At 45.7% G+C, this 18912-nt stretch overlaps 1 protein-coding gene across 1 annotated transcript; it reads left to right on the top strand.

Moving 5' to 3' along the window:
• Nucleotides 1-10313: 10313 nt before the first annotated feature.
• TAMALIN (trafficking regulator and scaffold protein tamalin) lies at nt 10314-18527 on the top strand. The gene is made up of 6 exons (XM_056863663.1): nt 10314-10385; nt 11266-11368; nt 15184-15277; nt 15418-15484; nt 16993-17059; nt 18061-18527. The coding sequence occupies exons 1-6, from the start codon at nt 10317-10319 to the stop codon at nt 18513-18515; spliced, it is 855 nt and encodes a 284-aa protein (XP_056719641.1). The 5' UTR covers nt 10314-10316; the 3' UTR covers nt 18516-18527.
• The last annotated feature ends 385 nt before the right edge of the window (nt 18528-18912 follow it).

Here is an 18912-nt window from a genome sequence, read left to right as displayed (position 1 = left end):
GGTTTATGCTGGAACTGGTAATAGGGTATCCTGTTAGTCCTAGTGTAGCATTTGTGCCATAATATGTGGCATTTTCAAGATGTGAATGGGAGACAGAAGAGGAAATACAGAAGCTACACATGCATTATGAATTTTATGTTCCTCTTGCTCTGGCCTCAGAGTTCATTGGAAAAGGGCAGGTATCCCATATCCTATCAGAAATCTAAAGTATACAAATATGTCCAAGTCTCATTTGTCTTAATCCTGGCTACTAAAAGCCTGACTGAATTTATAGATAATACAGCATCTCCAAAAGATGCTCAAGTTTAAACTTCAGCCAGTTTCTAAGGGGAAGGCATTTAAATAACTTAGGGATGCTTGTCTGTATCTTATTCCTTCCTAAGGGTAGAACTGGCCATGATGTATGACTTTTCATTTAAAATAGAAGCTCAGGATTTCACCCTCCACTGGTAATATTTAGTCGTACAGAATGTAAGATATGCTATCGCCATGCTACTGTTATTCCCACTGTCAGGAAGGCACATCAGTGGATTTAGAGACAGGCTGAGGAGCCAGATCAGACTCAGCAGCTATTTACTAAGATGGGACCTTATTGGGTTCTCAGGTCATTTAGTTTTGCCCAGCTCAAAAGTTGCCCTTCCTGACTCTCTGTAGAGCGGCACTGCAGGGCAGCAGGCTGTGCAGGCGGCACAAGGGTGGAACTGCCTGGATCCTGTTGCCAGGGTCCCTGTTTTCAGACCTTCTGCAAGTGACAGCCAGTAAAGCAGAGAAAGGGCAACTTGCAGTGTGGTGATAGAAACTTTTAAGATGCTCTGAGTGGTTTTAGTAGATGTACAGGCTATAAATATGTAAATACACATGGCCTTGTGAGGTGAGGGTGAGAGAGAGAGAGAGAGAGAGAGAGAGAGAGAATGAATGAGAGAGAAGGTGTGTAATTGAGCTGAGGCCACCCAGGTTCGTAGCTCAGTCTCCTTGCTCCACTCTGGCTGTTAATATCTCAGTGGGTTTCTAGAATAACGCGCAAGTCTTGTGCTGGTCACGTAACTTGGATCTCATATATGCAGCTCTCTGGTCTGTGTGATATGAACTTTGTAGAAAACATCCACACGTACCTGACAGTACAAGGAAACTGTGTGTGTTTTCTGGCCTATCGAATTCATCTGGCCAATTCATCATTAGGGTTGCCAGGTCCTACCCTTGCTATTGGCAGGAGATTTTTTGGTGCAGTTCTGTTCCAGGACGATCTGCACGTGCTCATAAGCACGATGCCGGCGCTCCCGGGTTTACCACATAAGTGCCAGCATCACGTGGGTTGCTCTAGCAATTCCTTCCAAAAACTTTGTGGAAACCATAGAGTTTTGGGGGCGAGTGCTAGACTGTCGCCGGCACTTCCAAGGTAAACCCAGAAGTGACAGTATCACGCCATGTGCGCAGTACGCACATGGATCACAGCCTCCCCAGCTGAGCGGTGGCAGGCAGCCCGGTGAGTTGGTGGGCAATTGCCTGCCATCACCGGGCAATTGAGAACCCAATCCATCATGCATATATTCATCTGTGGACTATAAAGAGCCTTCTTGTACTGAAAAAGTAGTTTTACACTGTTTGTATGTCATTAGCAGGTTATTTGCTGTGTTATTACTGGTTATAACATTGATTATTTTTACGCTTGTTGTTTTAAGGATTTTATTATTATATTATTTTACCTTGTGGGTGACCTTGCACTGATCTTGGGAAGGATGTGTATATATTTTCCAAATAAATAAATACCAAGACATACCCAGTGATCTTTTAAATTGGCCCTTGATTCCCCTCCACTTTAACTTATAGATGTGTTTAGCACATGTCCCTCAGTAGTCCATGAAATTTTGATCTGAAATCGAACTAGCACCACTTCCTACTAACTAACGGGGGGGGGGGGGCACCTGCAATCTGCCATCTGCAATGCTGTTGCGCAGCTCCATCCGTTTCAGTGGAGGTAGCTCAGGAGAATTTCCCAGTGGGTCAGATCTTGTTGCTACCTCTCCCAGGCACCTGTTAGGGATACCAGCCTTCATGTGGAACATGGGGATCCCCCGGAATTACAGCTCATTTCCAGACTACAGAGGTCAGTTCCCCTGGAGAAAAGGATGCTTTGGAGTGTGGACTCTATGGCATTGTACCCCACTGAGGTCCCTGTCCTCCCCAGGATCCATCCCCAAATCTCCAGGAGTTTCTCAACCTGAATCTGTTAATGGTTCCTCATCCACTTGGAGAGAAGTGACTAGTGGAGTGCCTCAGGGATCTGTCCTGGGCCCTGTGTTGTTCAACATCTTTATAAATGATTTGGATGAAGGAATAGAGGGGATGCTTATTAAATTTGCAGATTATACTAAATTGGGAGGGGTAGCAAATACGGTAGAAGACAGAGCCAGGATACAAGATGATCTTGACAGGCTGGAGAATTGGGCTAAAACCAATAAAATGAATTTCAACAGATATAAATGTAAAGTTCTGCATTTAGGTAGGAAAAATCAAATGCATAATTATAGGATGGGGGAGACTTGTTTGAGCAGTGGTGTGCAAAAAGGATCTTGGGGTCTTAGTAGACCAAACACTGAACACGAGTCAGCAGTGTGATGCTGTAGCTAAAAAGACAAATGTGATCTTGGGCTGTATCAACAGAAGTATAGTGTCCAGGTCACGCGAAGTGATGGTAGCGCTTAACATTCTGTAAGGGGGGAAAAAACAATGTTGATGTTTGAAAAGGCAGTTGGAATGGGGTGAAGAGAGTCAGTTGGATGGTAAGGGATGATGAGAAGCTGACAGAGTAAGCAGGGATTAAAAAAAAGGCAGAGCAATCAATGTAATAATACCTACCTAGGAAAGCAGAATGGAAGAAACTGAAGACAGGCGGGGGCCCCAAACTGAAGACGGGCCCCCCCCCGACAAACAGCTGAGCTGCAGCTCAGCTGAGAGGAGGGGGCGTGACAAGGTGCTCGGCACAGCCTCCCCGTCCAAACTGAAGACAGGCGGGGCCCCAACAAACAGCTGAGCTGCGGCCGCAGCTCAGCTGAGAGAGAGGGAGGGGCTTGCCCCGGTGCAAGGAGAGGGAGGGCGCCAGTGCAGGCTTGGGGAGAAGGAGCACCGCAACACGGCACAGCCCTAGGCAGACACGATGGCGGCGCACGTGCCCACAGAGAGGGCTCGGCATGCCGCTTGCGGCACACTTGCCATACATTCGCCAACACGGGTATAGGTGCCTTTTTGTTCCAACCAAAATATCACAACAGTCAGTAAGCATTTGGATTCACCAGAACTTTTCATCATGCTGGAAGAATTCTGACCAACTCACAACTTGCTCACTGTGTCGTGATATCTTGGTTTGTCTTAATAAAAAGGTATCTCATTAATAAACAAACCTCAGCAATGCTGTACAGCAGTGCCGTGAGGTGGGTCCAATTATCTCAGTATAGTCTCTGGTGGGAAATGTGAGACCAAGAGATGATGGCTTGCCTAAAGCCACATAAGAATCTGTAGCTGAGGTGAAATCTGAAACGGGGACTTAACAGCTCATTCTGTTAGCACCATCATAAGCTGCATCTTGGGATTTTCCATTATTTAAAGGCTTGCTCACATTAGATTCCAGTGGAGTAGGCTTGGTCTATTATAGCATAGTCTTGTTGCACTTTCAACATTAGTCAATTTATTGAAGCAGAAGCTTTTGCTGGCAAGCATCTGTTGGAATGGACTCCAGCCCACAAAAGCTTATCCCTCAATAAATCTCATAGTCTTCAAGGTACCACAAGATTCCTTTTTGTTAGAAAAACTGCACAGTAGCATTTGAGATCATGGCTTGTTTTTTTCAGGAAGACCAGAGGTCAGGAAATGGACTCTGCCCTTTCCCCAAGATTAAAATGTAGACACTTGTCAGCAGCCCTGATCAGGAGGGTGTGGCACTACCTGCACAAAGTCTTCCTATTCTGGCATATTTTAGGATCCAGTACACCTGTAATTTCTGTGGCTTCAAATCCCTGAAATAGATTGCTTATACCTACGCCATCACTGGAGGTATAATGTGGTTGTCGTATTCAATGTTCTTGGTTAATTGTTTTTTCTTTTGTTACTTCTTCCTCAGGGCTCCGGGTTCAAATGGCGATCTCTCAGCCAGTCACCCGAGCAGCACAGGTATGTGGCATTCCTTTTCTGCCAGAATTGAATGGTATCAGCAACTTCTGTTCTGACTGTGTTTTAAGGCAGGATAGACATGTAGCCCGTGCAGTTTTCTTTCTTTAGATAATAAACAGTCTTAATAGAAAGCAGCCTCCATCTCTGATGAGTACATAATCATCATGCTCACATTGCAATTTCATCAGGCTCACATTGCAATTTCCATCTTCTGAATTAATTTATCCCAGTGTGGCTTGTTAATCACTGGTCACAGCTGTGACACATACAGTTACCCTCTGGTGTCCTCAACTCCGTTCATGGTCTCTGGGGTGTGAGTGGCATTCAGGAAGTGGCTTTAATGATGAGCCCTCTATTCATACCTCTGAGTGAGGAACTCCTTCAATAGCAACAATAGCTTGGCTGATTTCTAAAGACTGAGTGCAAATCGATCTTCTAGGGGAATCTTTTACATTTCCCCTTCCTGTGGCTTGCTTAATAGGGAGGTAGAGATCTTGGCCTTTATACACATGGGTTAATTCCTAGAGCATTGTGCTGAGCTACTGCTCTTGCATCACGAGATGGTTCTATGCTTACAGCTGCAAACAGAATTCCCCAAGATAACACTCAGTCTTCTTATTCTCCTGGGAACTGTAATTCAAATCAATTTACAACTGTTTTCCAAACAAACTCCACAACCAGATCATGGCAGCCAGGCAAGCTGCTGACAGATAGTTCTATAATGCTTTAATTAACCAAATCCTTCCCAGTTTTTGCCCTGACAATAAACTGCAAAGTTTCATCACAATCATTCCCATTTTACTGATAGGAATCAGAGTAGGGGATGCTAATGTGTCCATGGGGTTAGAACCCAGATCTGTAGCAGATATGATCAAACACTAGATTCACTGAATGTGTTTTGTAGAGAGATAGGAGAATCCTAAAGAGAGATGGGAGTTGTGCATCCACTGATCCAGGGGTCAGTCCCCTGTTATGAGCAAACAGTAGTGATTCCAGGAGATCACGTAGGTAGGCCATGTAAAAAGTAATTAGTATGCTGCTTCCATTGCCATGGTGAAGTTTTATCACTTCCCTGCTCTTCCAGGCGATCAACAGAAATTTCCTAGCCCAATATCAGTGGAATTGCATTAGCCATTAGACCTCTCTAGCTGGCTAATGAATGGATTGGCCTCTCTTCTGGGCAGAGGCTGGGTTAGAGGCTGGGTCCTGAACTCCCTACTCAGGATTTAGTTCTGCTACATGATCAGAAGGGCTCAAAGTGTGTAGATATTGGTCAAGAGCACAGTGGCTTGTTTTAGGTTTGGGATCGAAAGAAATTGCTGCTAAAATCAATCAAGAGCATTTGGCAAGTTCAGTTATCAAGCATCATGCTTCAGTTCCTCAAAACAGGAATATGAAGCCATCAGTGTGTCTCTTAACACAGCATAGTTAAATTGTGGGACTTGCTGCCACATGATGTAGTGATGGCTGGCAATTGGAAGGCTTTAAATGGAGGAAGATTCATGGAGGACAGAGCAACTAGTCATGATGGATATCTACTCCCTCCAGTATCGGAGACAGTATATCAATTGCTGGGGAGCACGGGCAGGAGGGTGCTGTTGCAGTCCTGATTGTGGACTTCCTAGAAGTAGTTGATTGACAGTGGTCTGAACAGAATGCTGGACTTGGCAGGCCTGTAGTCTGATCCAGCATGACTGCTCTTATGTTCTTTGTCACTGCTTTTCTTGCAGTTTTAACCTCCTAAAGGAGATTTGGCACCTCATTTAGATTTTTCTGAAACATCAGCTTCTGCTTAGAAGGGAAATGTGGGTTCACAAAAGGTTTGCTCCTCAGGCACATGCTCTGTTTCTAGAGCAGCTTGGGTGTGATTTAATTTGTTAATGAAGGGGAAAGAAGTTTCAAGCAGTGATACCTGGCAACTAGGCAGACAATGACCAGGCCCAGCTGTCTTGGAATCAGTTCAGTAGCTTCTCATTTAAGTCATTGTGTCAGGAGAAAGGCTCTGCCTTTGACACGTGAGCCAGGGAAATCCTTTACAGCAAGCCACAGGGCAGCATCTTCTGTTCAATGCTTCTCCAAGCCCACAAAGGGAGTGTGTGAGTCATGCTGCATGTTAGATGCATGGTTTTAATAGAAAACATAGATATAGTGAGCATTACAGAAACTTGGTGGAGGGGAGAGAACCAGTGGGATACAGTCATCCCTGGTTACAAACTGTATAGAAATGACAGGGAAGGGCGTATTGGAGGGGGTGTTGCTATGTATATCAAGGAAGGCATAGTGTCTAATAAGCTAGAGACCATAAAAAGGGCAGACTCGTCCACAGAATCCTTATGGGTGACTATTCCGGGCCCCAAAGGAGATTTAGTACTGGGGACGTTCTATCGGCCCCCTGACCAAATGGCTCAGGGTGATCTTGAGATGGAGAATGAAATTAGGGAAGCATGTAAAGGTAATGAAGTAGTAATAATGGGAGACTTCAACTTCCCTCATATTGATTGGATAAATGTATGCTCCAGTCAAGCCAAAGAGATAAAATTTTTAGACATCCTAAATGACTGTGCCCTCGAACAGTTGGTCATAGACCCAACCAGAGGGGAGGCGATCCTGGATTTAATACTCTGTGGTGCTGCCAGTGATTTAGTGCGGGATGTGGATGTAGTTGAGCCAGTTGGCAATAGTGATCACAATGGCATCAAATGTAATTTATATGCAAGTGGGAAAGTGACTGGGAAATCTCACACAATTACCTTTGACTTTAAAAGAGGGAACTTCTCTAAAATGAGAAAACTGGTAAAGAGGAAGTTGAAAGGACAGTTAGGAGGGTTAAATTTCTTGAAAAGGCTTGGGGGTTACTCAAGTCCACATTACTAAAGGCTCAGCTAGCTTGTATATCGCAGGTCAGGAAAGGTAGGACTGGAGAATGGCCAATGTAACACCCATTTATTAAAAAAAAGGTTCCAGGGGGGACCCAGGAAATTACAGGCCAGTTAGCTTAACGTCTGTTCCGGGTAAATTAGTGGAAAGCATTATTAAAGATAGAATTGTCAAGCATATAGAAGGGCAAGGTCTGCTGGGCAAAACCCAACATGGCTTCTGTAAGGGTAGGTCCTGTCTCACTAATCTATTAGAGTTTTTTGAAAGTGTCAATAAGCATGTGGACAGGAATGAGCCTGTGGATATTGTGTATTTGGATTTCCTAAAAGCTTTTGACAAAGTCCCCCACCAAAGACTGCTAAGCAAACTTCATAGTCACGGGATAAGAGGACAAGTCCTCTTATGGATTGAGAGCTGGCTGAAAAATAGGAAGCAGAGAGTAGGAATCAATGGTCAGTTCTCACAATGGCGGGATGTGAGCAGTGGGGTGCCTCGGATCTGTGTTGGGACCGGAGCTTTTCAACCTGTTCATCAATGACCTGGAGTTGGGGTTAACCAGTGAAGTAGCCAAGTTTGCAGATGACACCAAATTATTTTGGGTGGTTAAAACAAAATCGGACTGTGAAGAGCTCCAGAAGGATCTCTGCATACTGGAAGAATGGGCATTAAAATGGCAAATGAGATTCAGTGTGAGTAAGTGTAAAGTGATGCATATTGGGACAAAAAATCCCAACTTCACATATACACTGATGGGATCTGTGCTGGCAGCAACAGACCAAGAAAGGGACCTTGGGGTGGTAGTGGATAGCTCAATGAAGATGTCAACCCAGTGTGCGGCTGCTGTAAAAAAGGCAAATTCCATGCTGGCCATAATTAGGTGAGGAACAGAGAATAAAACTGCTGATATCATACTGCCCTTGTACAAACCTATGGTGAGACCACACTTGGAATACTGTGTACAGTTCTGGTCACCACACCTAAAAAAGGATATTACAGAGCTTGAGAAGGTGCAGAAAAGAGCAACCAAAATGATTAAGGGACTAGAGCAACTGTCCTATGGGGAGCGGTTAAGATGCTTAGGGCTGTGTAGCTTGGAAAGAAGGTGGCTGAGGGGAGACATGATAGAGGTCTATAAAATTATGCATGGTTTGGAGAGAGTGGACAGGGAGAAGTTTTTCTCCCTCTCCCATAATACTAGAACACGGGGTCATCTGCTAAAGCTGGAGGGTGAGAGATTCAAAACAGATAAAAGGAAGTATTTTTTCACACAACGCATAGTTAAATTGTGGAACTCCCTGCCCCAGGATGTGGTGATGGCTGCCCGCTTGGAGGGCTTTAAGAGGGGAGTGGACATATTCATGGAGGAGAGGAGTATTCATGGCTGTTAGTTAGAATGGATACTAGTCATGCTGCATACCTATTCTCTCTAGTATCAGAGGGCATGCCTATTATTTTGGGTGCGGTGGAACACAGGCAGGATGGTGCTGCTGCACTCGTCTTGTTAGTGGCTTCCTAGAGGCACCTGGTTGGCCACTGTGTGAACAGACTGCTGGACTTGATGGGCCTTGGTCTGATCCAGCAGGGCCTTTCTTATGTTCTTATGTGTCTGGGCACAAAGCAAGTAGTCCAAGGGCTGTGCTCTCCTCTACCCCATTGGACCTAGAGCTAAAAGTGTAGGAGGGGGAAGGGCTATAGCTCAGTGGTAAAGCACATGCTTTGCATGTGCAAAGTCTTTTGCATCTCGTTTAAAAAATCAGATAACAGGTGTTGGAAAAGACCCTTTTCTGCCCATCTTCAAACAGCTGCTGCTAATCAGTTGAGGAAATGTGGGTCTAGGCGGGCCAGTGGTCTGTTTTTTGGTATTAGGCAGATTCAGATATTTATCACAATTGATGCCAAAGAAGTGTTTAACCTGCAGTAACTTACATTTGGTCCATAAAAGGAAGAAATTCAAATGCCATTTTAGCCTTGCTTGCGAAAACATCTTTTTAAATTCATCTTTTAATTTAACATCTTTAACATCTTAATTTGACACATCCATCAGCAGATACTAGCTGTGGTGACTAAAGAATACCTCCATTTACAGAAGGAGCATGTCTCTGAATACCAGTGCTAGGAGAAAAACTTGGCTTCTATGCCCTGTTAGTTGGTCCTCCAGAGCTACTCGTTTAGCTACTGTGTGAAACATGATGCTGCACTCCACTGGAGAAATGGTTATGAATTGAAAAAAATAATAGAAAAAAGTATTACAACAATGATAATAGGGTTGTTAATACCTTAACAAATGTCTCCCCCATCCTATAATTATGCATTTGATTTTTCCTACCTAAATGCAGAACTTTACATTGAAGTGCATTTTATTAGTTTTAGCCCAGTTCTCCAGGTCCTCAGGAAGATACGGAGAGAGAGGGCTTGGGTCATTCTGATAGCGCCCTGCTGGCTGAGGAGGCCCTGGTTTCCAACTCTGAAGGAACTGTTCACCCAGGAACCCTGGCATCTCCCAGTAATGCACGATCTCCTGCAGCAGGGGCCTCTCCTCCATCCAGACCCTCAATGGCTTTGCTTAACTGCGTGGAAATTGTGAGGGGAAGGCTCCTAGACCTGGGATACAGTGCTGCAGTCGTCAATACCATCATAGAAGCCAGGAGGCCCTCCACAAGGCGCATCTACAACACATCTTGAAGAGTGTTTGTCCATTGGTGTAGAAGGAAACAGATAGACCCTTTGTCGCAGCAGTCCATCAGGTCCTAGACTTCCTACAGGATGGGATAGCACAAGGCCTAAAGGCGTTGATGCTTTGCAGGCAGCTTGCTGCTATGTCCACGGTCATTCCATCTCTGGAGGGATATGCTCTCAATAGCCATCCCCATTTATCAACGGAGAGTCTCTCAAACCTCTCCTCCAGTCATTCACCGTTTCCCGACATGGCGTGTGCACATCGTCCTGGCAGCTCTCAATAAACCAACTTTTGAGCCTATAATGGACATTCCACTGAAGTTTCTCTGGATGAAAGCCAATCTTCTTGACTGCCATTACGTCAGCTCGCAAAGTTTCGGAGTTGGGAACCCTTTCCATCCGTCCAGGGCTCTGTGTGTTTCATAACTGTATTCTTTGGAGAGCAATCACTGAGCTGCAAGCAAGGGAGTTATTTGGCTCAGTCATCTGTGGTAACAGTTGAGCCTGGTCAGTGGAGATGGGTCATCAAGTGAGGTAGAAATGTACCTTCTTTGTGTCCTGTGCTGCTTCTGGGAAATCTAGTTACTGACTTCTTCTCCATGCCCTTTTTCAGGAAGGTGATCACACTGGAGAAGGAAGAAGCTCAAGCCTTTGGTTTTGAGATTCAGGTAAGTGCAGAGGGAATATCCCATTGGCCTTGGGTCCAGGGACAACCAAACATGAAGCTGTCATATACAGACTCACACTTCTGGTCTGTCAAGTTCAGTATTGTCTGTTTTGACCAGAGGTGGCACGCCAAACTGTTGAGTGGAAGTCTTTCACATCAACTCATAAGAAAGGCCATGCTGGATCAGACCAAGGTCCATCGAGTCCAGCAGTCTGTTCACACAGTGGCCAACCAGGTGCCTCTAGGAAACCCACAAGCAAGATGCCTGCAGCAACATTATCCTGCCTATATTCCACAGCATCTAATATAATATGCATGCTCCTCTGATACTGTAGAGAATAGGTATGCATCATGACTAGTATTCATTTTGACAAGTAGCCACAGTTAGCCCTGTCATGAACATGTCCACTCCCCTCTTAAAGCCTTCCAAGTTGGCAGCCATCACCACATCCGGGGGTAAGGAGTTCCACAATTTAACTATGTGTTGTGTGAAAAAATACTTCCTTTTATCTGTTTTGAATCTCTCACCCTCCAGCTTCAGCAGATGACCCAGCATTCTGGTTTTATGAGAGAGGGAGAAACGCTTCTCCCTGTCCACTCTCTCCATACCATGCATAATTTTATAGACCTCTATCATATCTCCCCTTAACTGCCTTCTTTCTAAGCTAAACAGCCCTAAGCATTTTAACCGCTCCTCATAGGGCAGTTGTTCTAGCCTCCTGATCATTTTGGTTGCTCTTTTCTGTACCTTCTTAAGCTCTGCAACATCCTTTTTTAGGTGTGGTGACCAGAACTGTACACAGTATTCCAAGTGTGGTCTCACCATAGATTTGTACAAGGGCAGTATGATAAAAGCAGTTTTATTCTCTATTCCTTTTCAGACCTATGGACTGCACCACCAGGACACCAAAAGTGTGGAAATGTTCACCTTTGTTTGTCGGGTGCATGATGGGAGTCCAGCCCAGGTAGCAGGACTTAAGCCTGGTAAGAGATGATGTGACCAAATAAAATGCTCTAAGTTTGACCCTTGTGCAGTGGCTCATTTGAAAAATGGTTGGCTCCAGAAACTAGGCAAATACTGATCAGGTTTCAGATACCTTGTGTTTCTTTGGTGCCTTGCTGCATCCAATTTAGAACAGGGAACCTGGCAAACAGGCAACTGAACATAGCAGAAGTAGGAAGCTATTCACCACCTTAGCACCGGCTTATTATTCTCCCCCTCCCCCAATTTCTTCATTTGGGGTAGTACTGGTGTTATGTTGCAATGATATAATTTCCTTTTTCTTGCTGAGCTTGCAAATTGACTAAGATTACACACCTCTTGCTTAGAACTGCCTTTATCTTGGACAGTTAGTTGGAACGTGTACTGAAAAAGGCTCGATTAATTGCTTTTTAAGAGTTGAGATTGGCTTTATCTTTCTATATCAGATTATCTCATATGCACCCGCTGATTGGCTATTTACCCTTAGGTTGCTTATCTCTTATGTAGTGGTAACCAGTCAGATGACTAAAAATAACCACATGATTGTGATAAATCAAACGTAGAGAAATATAAGATTGATATTTTTATATAAATAAGCATTCTTGTGACAAGCAACTCAGATTTCTCTGGCTGGAAGTCTCAGAAGAAGAAGAGGTGAGATCTCTTGGTGAGATTTTGGGTAATGGGCTTTTTTGAGATAATCTCTAAAAGCAGTGAGACAAAAGCTGAAACTTGGCTTGTTTTAAAACAATCATTAGCTATAATATGATTAAGCAATGCTAAGAATGCTGATAATGTTAGCATTCCGTTCAACAGTACTTTTTGGGTTAATTCTTTTTTGCCTTTATTTTTTCTGTCTTGCCCAATAAAAAGAATATGTTCTTTGCTTAATAAAAGATAAAAGTTTATGCAGGTGTCCTGTCTGATTTGCTGGCAAATAGTTCAGAAGAAAAGAACAGACTCACTCCCTTAATTTTGCATTACCAGAGATAGAGGCTGAAAGGTTTCTCTTACATGATAAACCCTGGAGATCTCTGTGGCTAATCAGTTTTCCCGCAGGCACAGCCTTGAAAACGGTCTAGCGCAGAGTCTTCAGTTGAGTGCAGGGGATAATCTCTCACTATACCAGGGGTGGGGAACCTTTTTTCTGTCAAGGGCCATTTGCATATTTATAACATAGTTCAGGGGCCATACTGGCCGTAGATCTCCTGGTGGGGGGGGGGGGAGAAGCTAGGGTTGCCAGGTCCTCTTCACCACTGGCGGGAGGTTTTGGGGGTGGAGCCTGAGGAGGGCAGGGTTTGGGGAGGAAGACTGCATAGCCATAGAGCCCAATGGCCGAAGTGGCCATTTTCTCCAGGTGATTTCTATTGGCTGGAGATCAGTTGTAATAGCAGGATCTCTGGCCCAGGCAACCAAGGTGCCAGGGGGGCGCAGCTTGCAGCCTACGGTCGATCTGCAGGGAAAGAAGGAAGGAAGGGAAGAAAGAAGGAAAGAAGGAAGGAAGCAGGGAAAGAAGGAAGGAAGGAAGCAGGGAAGGAAGGAAAGAAAAAAAAAAGGGAAGGAGAGAAAAAAAGTAGAGAAAGACGGGGGAGAAAGACAGAAAAAGAGGAGAGAAAGAATAGGAGAGTGACAGAAAAAGAAAGAAAAGAGAAAAGCCTACACACACACAGCCGGCTCCATGCGACCAGGCTTCAGCCTTCCCACCTTCCCACCTCCCCCCCTCAGTCCACAAAAGTCCTCCACCTGATCGGCTCCCACGCGCATGCTTTGCCACCGGGAGCGGCTGGCTTTTCCCTCTTCTTCCCCCCCTCCCTCAGCAGCGAGAGAGGTTTAAACTGCTGTGCCGCGGGGTGCAGGAACGCTTCGCCTTCCCGCCTTGGGGGAAGCGTCTTTCTCCCAACCCCCCTCCTTCGCTGATTGACAGCTGTCAGGCCTGTATCTCAGTTGCTTTCGTTTCCTGGTGTTTTCCCACTGAACAGACCCAAGAACCCAAGGACTGTTTATGCATACCTAACTGCCTTTGAAGCTGTGTGAACCACAGCGCTGTTTGTGTTCTGTAATCTCTTGCGTTTTTCCATGCTTTTATATTACCAAGTTCAAGCCAGCAAAAGCCATTGCTGTCACCTTTTCCTTATGCACTGTTAACCTATTTAGACCAAGTAAAAACCAGCTTCTTTGGACCCGACTGTCTCTGATGTGGTTTATGGTTCTAGTAGGCCAAGAGCTTACAACAGCTGACAGTCGGCGAGAGGGGGTTTAAAGGGGCCACGGCGTTCCTGCACGCTGTGGCTTCGGGGAGGGCCGTGCTGTGTTCCTGTGGCAGGGCCCTGGAGCTCCCGTGGGCCACCGAAAATGGCCTTGGGGGCCGTAAACGGCCCGGGGGCTGGACGTTCCCCATCCCTGCACTATACTGTGGTAGGCCTTGAGGAAATAGCTGCCTCCTTTACTTCTGGCTGTTTGTCCTGATGTTACCTCCTTCTTTTTGAGCCTTAAGCAGCTAGAATCATGAAATTGTAGACCAATCAGGAAAACCTATGAAGATTGAAGCCCGTGGCCTGGGGAACATTCCACAGGCATCAGAGCATTAATAGGCTATGTGTATGAAGGTGCCCTCATGACATTGCTGGCTGTATTTGCCCAACTATTGCTGAATTGATGGGTGAGCCAGCAAAACAATAAGAGCTGCACCTTCATAACTTCTAATGTGGCATCCCAATGTTTGGATAGAAGCCTGAGTTCGGCAAAGAAGAATTTTGTGGAAGGGTTTGCCGCCTGATTACCTCCTAAGCAGAAAGCCCTTCCCTTTGCCTAGAAGGTCTTCTCTGTCTAGGTGACAAAGTTTTTCTCTGTCTAGGTCACAACCAATCTGTTGCTAATAAAGGATAGATGCTATTGTGGGGTGCCAATAATTTAAACTTTACAACATGCTGCTATATATCCTGGATAAATGAGGCTTTCTCAGAGCACATGTTGCAGAAAAAGCCAGAGCATGGAGTTTTCATCAGTTGGTGAACATTCACAGGAGAGCTTTTGAAGGTGTGCTGATTTGTTTCTTGTGGATCAAAGCCCTTGATAGGTCCACAGAATAAGGATGACTTCACGGAGGCTGGAGAGAAGCAGCAGAGGGCAGCACCTATGATATTTTCTACAGCTGCTCCATTCCCAGGAGAACTGACGTTTGCAGGGCTGTTCCTAGGGTCACATTTGCAGCAGATGGAGCTGGAATAGGGCTCAGAGTGGCGGATGTCCAGGTGCTTCATAGGTGCTTCTTTCCCTCCTTCCATTTAGTACCAGAGTGGTGTGTGTCCCCCCACTCTGCTTTTCATTGTAGGGGGTTTGTGAAAGGCTCTGTATGCGTGCGTGCCTCTCTTCTAAAGGTGTGCAGGAAAGATAACAGAAGATGGTATTGGCTTAACCTTCAGCTGACTTGCTTTTCCCTTTTCTTAAAGGAAAATTTCTAGCCTTTGTGGTTATGAAGACGTGCTTTGAATTGTGTGGGTAATAGCTGGTTTAAATTTGAGGAGCCGGAGAAACTGCTGAATAAGAATTGTAGTGATAGCGAGTGGGGCTCTCTGAAGATCTGCAATGAGCAGAGAGGAATGAATTATACGGAATTAGAGGTAGAACATAGCATGATCAATACAGTTTTGCAGAATTTTGAGGCTCTCTTAGCACCTTTTCAGTCCAGATTACACCTTGCCCCGAGTACAGCTATTCTGGTGCTTCGCAGATAGAACTGGATATGCTGGTTTAGTCATTTTAAGGTCACGAAAAGGGTACTGACATCTCTGCTACCTTGTTTTCCTCTGTCCCCTAGGAGACACAATTACTGGCGTGAATGGTCTCAACATAGAGGGGATCCGCCACCGTGAGATTGTGGAGATCATCAAGGCATCTAGGAATACACTTAGGTGAGAAAGGGGTTGTTCACACTGGGAGCTACAAGTCTCCCCAGCCATTGCTGGCTCTTCCACAGCAGTAATGTAAAAGAGTCCAACCAGCTATCAGTAACCAGAGCTACTGTGTCTCTCTCCCCCTCATCCCAATTCAGGCTGGAGACGTTGTATGGCACATCAATCCGGAGAGCAGAGCTTGAGGCTCGTCTGCAGTACCTCAAGGTCAGTGGTGCTTCAGTGAAAGGCCTCCAACAAAATATATGGTAGGGAGGGAACAGGACCACTGGGTTTAGTGGTAACAAGAAGACTTCTCCTCTTTAGCCTGAAGAGGAGAAGACTGAGGGGATATGATAACCATGTTCAAGTACTTGAAGGGCTGTCATATAGAGGAGGGTGCCGAGTTGTTTTCTGTTGCTCAAGAAGGTCGGACCAGAACCAACGGGTTGAAATTAAATCAAAAGAGTTTCCGTCTAGACATTAGGAAGAATTTTCTAACAGTTAGAGTGGTTCCTCAGTGAAACAGGCTTCCTCGGGAGGTGGTAAGCTCTCCTTCCCTGGAGGTTTTTAAGCAGAGGCTAGATGGCCATCTGTCAGCAATACTGGTTCTGTGACCTTAGGCAGGTAATGAGAGGGAGGGCATCTTGGCCATCTTCTGGTCACTAGGGGTGTGGAGCGGGGAGGTAGTTGTGAATTTCCTGCATTGTGCAGGGGTTGGACTTGATGGCCCTGGTGGTCCCTTCCAACTCTATGATTCTATGATTCTAAGAGGTGGGCTGGAATTCAAGACTGAGCACAAAATACAAATTTTGTTTTTTGACAGATGTGCAGCTATACAATAAAATGGTGGAAATACAAGATTTTAATATGATCATTTGGGTTTTATGCAATGAGTCTTCACAATAATTCACAGGATTCAGACTTTTTGAAAAGACTGGTTCCTATGCTGTCATGGCAAACAAGGCTACTCTGTGGATGGCAGACATACTGGGGTGTATCCAGCTAGCTGCAGACTTTGCAGAGTGGAACTTTCCCTCCTCCATCTCCTACTGTAGTCCATTGTACTCCCCCAATATTTTATTACTGGAGGCCCAGAGACACTTAAAATACCTTTGGGGCAAAGGAGGACAAAATGGGGGGAATTGCTGCCCCTCTTCCGAGGACTTAAGTCTTTGGAACTACATGGTTAGGTACATGCCACTCACTCCGGTCTCCCAGTAAACAAACTTTGCTCAGGTTATTCCCAAGGGGGTGGGGTCATCATGGAGGCAGTCTGATGTAGACCTAGCAGGGGCTGTTTCTAGGTCTTAAGTGGCCCTCTAAGTGAAGTCAAAAATGAACATTCATGCCCCCTGCAGAGTTGAATATTTGGGCATACATTTGCCAGGGCATTGAACAGTTGTAGAGTTTGGGATCTGCCTGAGGGGTTGTCATCCTGAGAATGGTTGCCAGTATGAGTTCAGTCTCTATAGCTGCTGACGGGGGTTAGGAAACACCTAGGCAGTGCCTAGCGACAGCTCAGGAGGCGGTGGCAAAGTAGGGGCAACTGGGCTGAGCTGTTGTCCTTTCCTGTAGTTTCTCCAGGCTTCCCCGATGCTTTGCAGATTCTTTGAAAAACCTGGGAAGAATAAGCAGCTCAACAAATATACATACAAATGACATTGAGCTGCCAAAAAAGTGGTTTAATTCTGTGCATTTGCAGCCATAGCTAATGGGCCTCTTTTCCATTGCAGCAAACACTATATGAGAAATGGGGAGAGTATCGGTCACTGATGGTGCAGGAGCAGCGCCTGGTCCATGGTGAGTGGGGGGGGGGGAAGGCATTCTAGACTATAGTCGGAGAGCAGTTCCAAAATGGGTGTCAGTGTTCCCCCAGCTCTGTCTTCTGAGGTGGCAGGCTGAGCCCCTCCCCAAACGTTCCCTTTCTTACACAATAAAAGCATTGCTTGGAGGAAGATCTCAGTAACTTCTTCACAGCCTAGCATGTTAGTCTTGGTTGCATTTCTCCAGCAATATTTTGCTACTGAGTGGAAATGCTATGATTCCTCTAGCTGGGAGACATGCAACACAGCTCTCAGTCCATCTATGTTCCCTTTTAAATTGTTTCTGTTACTATCTTACTTGAGAGCACTTCTCACTGTCCTGAAGGTGCACTCGTGAGGCCCTTAAGTACTGCACAAAGGCAAACGTAGAGGTCTGCTCTCTTCACCACCACACTTGTCCTATCGCTGATTAACATTTCTTATCTTTAGTATACTCCTTCAGCAGTAGTTCAGCCTCTGTCTTCAGCAGGCACATCCCATAATTGCATTTTCTTGCAGAATACTCTTCTGCCCACCCGCTGACCACAATCCTCAGCCCATCCCATATTATGTGGGGATGGGATATTGTGACACTGATGCCGGGCTAAGGCTTATGCTAATAATGAGGAACATCTGAGCTTTCTGCTCTAACCTGCTGGAGAACTGTGCTTCAGGCTGCAGACCCGAACAGTGGTGTGTCACCTGAGCCAAATGGAAACCCCACTTCTCCCTCTGGGTGTCAAACCAGGGAGACCCAGTTTCCACTCCCCACTCTGTTGTGAAGCTCACTGGGCAGCCTTGGACAAATTCTCTCAACCTGATATACTTTACGGGATGCCTGAGGGCAAAAGGGAGGAGTTCTGAACTCCTCATGGGATAGGAAGGATAAAAGTGTGATGGATTTGGGGGAAAAAAACATTTGGGCTTGGTTCTGTCTTTTTTTTTAATGGTCACATATCCCCACACTTGCTCCAATCATTCTCTGATCTCTCATGCTAGGGATCGTGGTGAAAGACCCCAGCATTTATGACACATTGGAGTCGGTGCGTTCCTGCCTGTACGGCACTGGGTTGGGCAAAGGGACTGTACCCTTTGGGATGCTGTTGCCAAGTTCAAGCAGCACTTACAGCAGCGTGGGCTGTGTCAGCACAGCCACAGATGAGAGTGAGGATTCGGTGTATCAGACTTGCTTTTTTTACTCTGCCGACTCCCTGGACGCTCTCCCTGCAGCCCCCCAGTTTGCGCAGCCCCGGCCAGCTTTAACCCGCAGCGCTAGTGTCAAATGTGCCAGCAGCAATGGAGCTGCCCACTTCTGGGACAAGTCATGCGGCCAAAAGAACTCCATGGGGATGCCGTGGCCCAGGAAGAGCAAACATGGAAGCTTCCGCAAAAGACTACTCAAGTTTATTCCTGGATTGAACCGTTCTCTGGAAGAGGAAGAGAGCCAGTTGTAGAGGGATGCACATGATTAGGAAAATGAGGCTGAGCAAGAGAGGGGCCAGGCTGCCTCTCCATTTTTAAAAGAAGTGGACTATTTATTATTTATTTTTGACCAGCAAGAGGATTTGAGCCTCTGTTGGGGTGCCTCAAAGGGCTCTAAATCATCAAGCTTCCAAGAAGATTAAAAGGCCCAAAGAGCTTGGCTGTGCTTTCTGGGATATGGATATTGGAGTTACTTAGGGCAGCTTGACTTCATGAGAAAACAAGCCAGTGGAAGTAGGTATTGGTGAGAATTTGAAAGCAAATGTACCAGTCAGAGCCCTTAAAGTATTGGTGGGGAAGGGGAGGAAATCTCCAAAGGAAATATAGCAAACTGTAGGGCCAAAGAAGCACAAGTGATCTGGCAATCTG

Source organism: Euleptes europaea, chromosome 1, assembly GCF_029931775.1.
Source record: "Euleptes europaea isolate rEulEur1 chromosome 1, rEulEur1.hap1, whole genome shotgun sequence".
Lineage (NCBI taxonomy): Eukaryota > Metazoa > Chordata > Lepidosauria > Squamata > Sphaerodactylidae > Euleptes > Euleptes europaea.
Note: the sequence above shows the minus strand (reverse complement) of the source record. Positions and strands in the feature narration are given on the sequence as shown.

Coding starts and splice junctions, on each gene's coding strand:
- TAMALIN (XM_056863663.1), top strand. CDS start 10,317: ATGCCCTTTTTCAGGAAGGTGATCACACTGGAGAAGGAAGAAGCTCAA. Junction 15,485..16,992: donor CTCGTCTGCAGTACCTCAAG/GTCAGTGGTGCT, acceptor TTTCCATTGCAG/CAAACACTATATGAGAAATG. Junction 17,060..18,060: donor GGAGCAGCGCCTGGTCCATG/GTGAGTGGGGGG, acceptor CTCTCATGCTAG/GGATCGTGGTGAAAGACCCC.